At 40.3% G+C, this 6831-nt stretch overlaps 1 protein-coding gene across 5 annotated transcripts; it reads right to left on the bottom strand.

The window, feature by feature from the left end:
- Positions 1-894: 894 nt before the first annotated feature.
- Positions 895-6303, bottom strand: mzt2b (mitotic spindle organizing protein 2B). Of its 5 annotated transcripts, none has more exons than XM_053411028.1 (4): positions 6213-6303; positions 5812-6021; positions 5541-5701; positions 895-1654 (listed from the first exon to the last, which is right to left on the bottom strand). In XM_053411028.1, the coding sequence occupies exons 2-4, from the start codon at positions 5985-5987 to the stop codon at positions 1506-1508; spliced, it is 486 nt and encodes a 161-aa protein (XP_053267003.1). In that variant the 5' UTR covers positions 5988-6021; positions 6213-6303; the 3' UTR covers positions 895-1505. The 5 variants fall into 5 exon arrangements, with proteins under 5 accessions (XP_053267003.1, XP_053267008.1, XP_053267005.1 ...); XM_053411033.1 differs by having other exon boundaries at positions 895-1651; XM_053411030.1 differs by having other exon boundaries at positions 5812-6000; positions 6213-6293.
- Between the last annotated feature and the right edge of the window lie 528 nt (positions 6304-6831).

Raw genomic sequence — 6831 nt, 5'->3', positions numbered from 1 at the left:
TGTAGAACTGTACTGTAAAGCGCTTTGAGTGGTCATAAAGACTAGAAAAACTCTATATAAATAAAAACCATTTAAAACCATTAACTTCTCACTATCATGGGACAGAAAAGAAAAATCAATGAGACTATGAGATTAATAGTCAGATCAATAGCAGCGAGCATTCCTTGAAAGGGACACTTACAGATGGGTGTCTCATCTCCATCACAGAGTAACCTGCCTCCCTCAAGGTTCAGAGACGATTATCAGCCATTCAGGAATAGAAAGACATAACAGCTGCACTCATCCGGCGTCTGAGAGGAGAGACACTACCGCTGCTCTGAGATCTGTGAAGGTAATTGTTGAAGCCCCATCTTTCTTTGACTTTTGCTGTTGGGGTGGAATAATGGAAAATTATATATTTGATCGTTTAATAGGCCAAAAACAAATATTAAACATGCCAGATGCATTATGGGAAACAGCTCAGATAAAAAGCAGTCACGACTTGACAAATCCACATCAAATACTGTTTCAGCAACCAATTCAATTATAAGTGCCCCAACAATCCCTGACCTACATTTACATGAGGTTTATGTGATTCCAGTGATTTTCACACATCCCTTTAATTATTGACTTGGATGTTACACTCTCACAGATAATGTAGAATATACACAGAGTTTGATTATGAGCTGACACTCCCTATGAAAGCTCCATAATTCTCTGTGGAGCTCAGCTCTAGAGGCATAGTGTCGCCAAACAGTGATTATTCAAAGGTATTTTTCCTTAAAACTTGTCTGGAGTGTGTAATAGTATCAGAATTGGATTCTGTTGAGTTATTGAGTTATTCAGGGGAAAAAGCAGGATTGGCGCATCTCTCACAAATAATTAGGTTAAAAAAATTGACATTTTAGACATTCAGAAGGTTTACCATTTATTGGATTTATCAAAGATTTATAGAATTATAAAAAGCAGCACATTGAATAACAACATTAGAATTTCTCTTTAGGCCTGTTGCATGTTAGAAGGTGACAAAAGGCTTGACTCACTTAAAGTAGCAACAGCCGTAACAATAATGAGTAGAAGACACTCAAGACTTTATTATTTCTTATTATGTTAGAATTTTAAAGGATGGGTTTACCCAAAATGTTCCATATTTTCTCACTTAACATTATTATCTAGTCGTGCATTTAACATTTTTTAAGGTTTTCAGATATCTGTGGCTCTTCACAGACCTCACTGTGAAGCGTTTTCATTGGAACTATGTTGAATCGGAAAATGAAAAATGGCACACTGAGATCTGTGGATTAACCAGAGTAATCTGGTGATTATTTCTGAATATACAAATGTTCTAATTTCTTCAATTTCTAACTGTTCTGTTCAGCTCCATTGAATTAAGGCAGAGACAAATAAACCAGCTTCTCATGGTTGGGGTAAACCAACCCATTAAACAGGTTACACAGTAAAAATAAAGTTAAGTTAAACAAAGAGAAAGGTATATATTTACAAATGTTCTCACATTGACCTGAGTCTCATGTGGAATTTATCTGAGAGGAGGAACTGCTGCTACCGGAGCTCTTGGTCTTCTGCCCTCTGGTGGCGCTCGGCTGCCGCTGCACTCTCTGGCTGGAGCCCTCTCTGCTCTTCTCGCTGTGGCTCGCTCCAGCTTTACTGCGCACTGCTGACAGGAAGAAAACATATGATGAGATGAAAGATCAGAAGGAGGAGGAGTTATTCTGACTGCAGCCTTATGTTTATTCCAAGCTGCATGGCACGTTAAAAAATGTAAAGGACGATGGCGAGGAAAACAGATGAGAAAATATGCATTTCACATACGACGTCAGAGAAAATGGTTACAGATGCTTTACCTTCTCTTAACATAGCACATCTACACTGCACACCTTAAAGTAGCATGCACCATGAAGTGACTAGAAAGTGGTTTTAGCAATTAGTAACTGTGATGGCTGAGTCTGAGGAGTTAACTTGGGTCTATATGTCTTCATTCAGTATGTAATGTAAAGAAGGCCTGGTAAAAACTATTACTATTTTAATAGTGTAAATACCAAACAGCAACAACCAGACGGAATGGGGAGGCTTTAAGAATTTTCCAAATTCATATCTGGGGTAAATAAATAATTTTTGATTTGAAAATTCTTGTTCAGTTCAGTTAAGACACAATCACAAAACTTTAGATGAATTGTCTCGAGTGAAATCTCTCATTTCCCTCATTTTCTTCTAGTTTTCCTATGTGCACCGGCCAACAGAGATAGATTATTGCTTTTTGTTCTTTAAGCCCCATTATTTATCTTCTTCACTCACACAGACAGACAACTCCACCTCAGAAGGAAAGGACACTTGGCTGCCAAAGAAACATTTAGCAGTCCAGTGTGTTAAAATGTGCTTAAGTTCAGAGAAATTGGAGCAGAAAAAGTGCCACTGTCCAAATACTTTTCTGAAATTGATGTTCTCCCCAGGAGATTGTTAAATCCAGTATATGGTCAAAGTCCAGCTTTCAATGAAAATCAGGCAGTTGAATTCTATTTTCCTCAATTGCTGTGAAATATTCAGGGAATTCTATTTTTTCTGTTCTCTTCAACATTCATGCAGAGAGATGAATTTTGGAATTTCTAAATCCATGCAGAGTCCCACAAATAAAAGTTTCTGAAAATAATCACATTTCAACCATTAACTGGTATCAGAGGATTTCTTTTCGACTTCCTAGCCACTTTTAAAACAAAAAAATGATGAATTTCGCGAAATGTGTAGGTTTTGTCAATCCACACACACACATGCATGTGCAAACAACATGCATACAACATTTTTCCACTCTGCATAGTTATGAAATGGGGAAAGCAGTCAAAACACAGAATGAAGTGTCGGCAAAAACCCCGACATTTATAATAAGAAAGGAAAAAGGGCAAGCAAGCAGACAGATGGAGGTGAGGGACACGAGTGCACCAGAGGGGACCTTGAGAGTGAGGAGAGCTAGAGTCTTGGGGGCCGTAGACCGCAATCTTAGTGTTGACCCTTGTGGCTCTGAGGCCAGACGCTGAGGGGGGAGCGGCAGGAGGCTTAGGGCTCTTTCCAGAGACCAAAGTGTCCTCTTCTTCAGGAAACAAGAGGGACAGAAAGAAAAGGGGAAAAAAACTGAATTCATGGGGAAAAAAAGGAAATTAGAAAGCAAAGTGATGCGCACACAGTGGTGATCAGCTTATCAGACCTTCTACTGTATAACCTTGGTCTTCAGTTCACCGCCATTCAAGCGCAAAAGCTCATTATGGGGTGAAGTGAAGAGGGAATTTAGTTAGTGGGAGGGGGGGGGGTAGGTGACGCAGAGTGAAGGACGAGAACCTCTGCTACAGAATGTACAGTACTTCAGTGGAGGAATGTGAGTGTTTCACATGCCTGAAGAGGGACGGGAGAAGCAGAGAGCACAGGGAGAATACAAAAGTTATGTGAAAGGTAAAGTCTGTCAGAAAAACAAAACGCATTAAAACATTCCGAAAGTTGGGACCGTTACTTTAAAGGGATCCACTCCCTCTGCAGCACAAATCCAGTGGTGTTTCAACCAGTTTGTAGCCGGGTCAGATATGAAATGACAATGGACTGAGAGTTTCCAGTTGCTATAGTTCATCTAGTGGCGAAGTTGCATGTTGCAGCCGAATCCCCCTCACCTCACCCTCCCCTTCCAAACATGAAAGAAAATCCTTGGCAGCCTTCAGTTGTCATAAAAGCTCAAAAAAAGGTGTTTAGTTTGTCCAGTCTGGGCTACTGTAGAGAGGACCTGCTCCTGATGTAAATATAAAGTATTTTAATATAAAGTGCCCATTCTAGGGTAAAGAAAACAACAATTAATACAAAATAGATTATTACACCCAGGTGAAAACATGACTAGGATTGTTTTATATTAATTTTCGGATAATAGATCCCTTTCATCCAAATCTTACACACTGGACCTTTAACTACGTCCGGTATTATCATTCCACCATCTCGAGTGCCAGAAAACAATAACCCTGAGTTGCAGTTAACAACAGTCATAATGAATTCTGTTCTATATGGGAAAGTATGAACAATACCAGTCTCCTAGAGCTCTAACAGGTTAAAGAGAAAGCAGCCGCCATTAAAGCTTTTAATTAAACCTATAAAATTGCGCCTCTTGACTGGGAGAGGGTGTAGATGAGACCTTCAGAGGGAAGGTCTGAAGGTCTCAGTTTGGCTGTGCACCAAAACATAGTCACTCATTTGCTCTATAGAAAGTATTGAACTGATCCAACACCACATCTCATCATCATTATTTATTCATTATCATCATTATTTTGCATCTTCATATCTATAAAATGCACTTAAATAAATATTGAGTTATTTTGAAATAAGCCTTTTGAATGCGATGGCGTAGTTTGAGCCTTATGGAAAGAACAGGAAACCTTCACATTACTCTGACTGGGAATGTGTTGTTCACACATTAAATTATAACCAGGATGATGGCAGCCCTGCCTTGAATTTGAGCTTTGTAATCAGATATACATCCAACACAAGTAGCTGAATTGATTGTGTTGGGGCCCAATACTTTAAATGATCTATACATTAATTAGTCATTACGTAATTGATTTGATATAACTGCCAATTGTGGTGCGTTAGCAGCTTTTGATGTGATGTCATGTCTGATGTTCTTTTCAGTATCAAATGAGTCACAATTTCTCCAGCATGGATTTACAACTACGCTACTTCCACCTGTGTATATTTATATCTGCCGCTGGTAAATAGGGTTAGTACTGTATACCATGTATATAAAGAGGTTAGTTCAATGGCACATTAACGCAGCAGTTGACATGTCAGTGCAAGAAATGCACAGTGAATGTGAATAATGAATAGGTTCCATTTCATTTTACCAGTGAAAGGTTGTGCTGTGTAGTTTTGTCAAGCGGTTGTTGCACTTATTAGTTCCACTTTCTATGACATGATCTTTTTTTGTGAAACCTGTCTGTTGTATATATTTATATTGTAAGTACATTGACACATAAGCTTCAAGACCTCAGTCAAAATCACCCAGTCATGACAATTCAGGCTTCAGCTTGGATATTGGTACATTTTGTTATTCAAACACAAAGGTCTTGCAAACCAACACCACCACGGATATTTACACTGTGAATACTATAATAACTACTATATATGAATAATACAACACAAATGATCCACTAGCAAAGTGGCTCTGCTGCAGGGCTCTAATCAGGATGAGGCCATATCGGTTCTTTTATTGAGTTTAATGAAAAATAACATCCCACCCAAAGCCTTTATCAATATGAATCATGTTTTGTTTCTTTACAATTGGACGTTTATAAGTAGCTAAGATATTTTTCTGTAATCCCAAAAAATTATGTTTCAGCAATCGCCCCCTTTTTTACCAGTAGATCTGTGACTTAAATGTTCTGATATTGATGCGCAGCCCCGGATCAGGACTCTGCAGTTTCCAGCATGAAATACTTCAACCTGAGCAGAAACCTCCTCCGCCACAATACGGAGAAACACCTTCTGGCTTTCCACCTGCGCCCTGCTGTCCAGACACTCACCTCTGGGCTCTGTGGGGGCTGTGGTAATGGTGGTGTGGGAGGCAGCTGAAGTGGACTCTCCGCCGCAGCTGTCGGCCACTCTCTGACCCGCACACATGGCCTTCAGTGTCTGGAAGACTGCTTGAGGAGCCACGTTCATTTTCAACAGCTCCACTATGATCCTGAGAGAACAAGAGGAGGAGCATGAGAAACAGACACACAGCCTTTCCCCTCAGTGTATTCCTCCACACACACCACAGGCAGCTTTCCTCCCGGGTACCAGTGCGCTTACTTGAACACCTCTTGGTCAATAGTGAGTCCTGCAGCCTGGGTCAGTTCATACAGCTCCGCTTCCTCGGGACTGAGCACCTTCTTCTTCTTGATGGCATATTTCTGCACGTTGGAGGTGACCACCAGGGCGGGGGAGTCTGGGGCGGAGGGCAGAGTCTGCTGCGGTTGTTGAGACATCAGTGGTGGATGCCTGAGAGCAGAGGACGTGTGGCTGTAAAACCAGGCACAGGGAAACACGGGTTTAACGTTGAACACAGTGAGCTGGGCGCCCAGAATGTAAACATGGAAGAGATATACCTCAACCTCCTCAACGAGTATCATCAATCACATGAGAAAAGACCGGAAGCACATTGTCATCATCACAGTCAAAGTTGTTTTAAGTGAAAATGTATAAATACGCACTGAGAGACTTGCGATGAGCTTCCACTCTACTGCTGTTCTTGGTCAGGACGAGGGGACGCGCGAAAAATACGTCATAACCACATGACCAACCGGGCTGCATTGTGGGACTTGTAGTTCGTACTGGTGATGGGGGTTCAAAGAAGTTGACGTTCTTATTTACTCTTTAATATGTCTCTATGGTAACTACAGACTGTGATGGTTACGTATAAAATTCATTTGCTGGTTTCTAAATATTGAATATACACCCTTTAAGCCCTTTAATTAAAAAAAATGTCTGCACTATGTGATTCTTAAGACATTGATTATTCATTGCTCCCTTATTTCTATGACAATTGATTATAAATGTCTGAATACAGGACGTCAGCTTATTTTCGCATATTTACGATTTGCTTCTTGTTAGCGTCGACACGACTAGTTTGCATTGTGCATGCGTAATAGAAGAAGATAACAGCCAAAATTGCAGTTTCTGGTTAAGTTTCACCTATGACACCATCGATATCATACCAAGATACAATGAAATGTCACATACAGTAAATTAAATTGTATTTTTGGGGAATAAACTGAGCGAAATAACGGTATTGTACGGTGATGGGGCTTAAGGAACGAGACCGGAAGTCTT

Source organism: Pleuronectes platessa, chromosome 19 (genome assembly GCF_947347685.1).
Source record: "Pleuronectes platessa chromosome 19, fPlePla1.1, whole genome shotgun sequence".
NCBI classification, from domain to species: Eukaryota; Metazoa; Chordata; class Actinopteri; order Pleuronectiformes; family Pleuronectidae; genus Pleuronectes; species Pleuronectes platessa.
The sequence above is the reverse complement of the archived record's forward strand: the minus strand, read 5'-3'. Positions and strand labels throughout refer to the sequence as shown.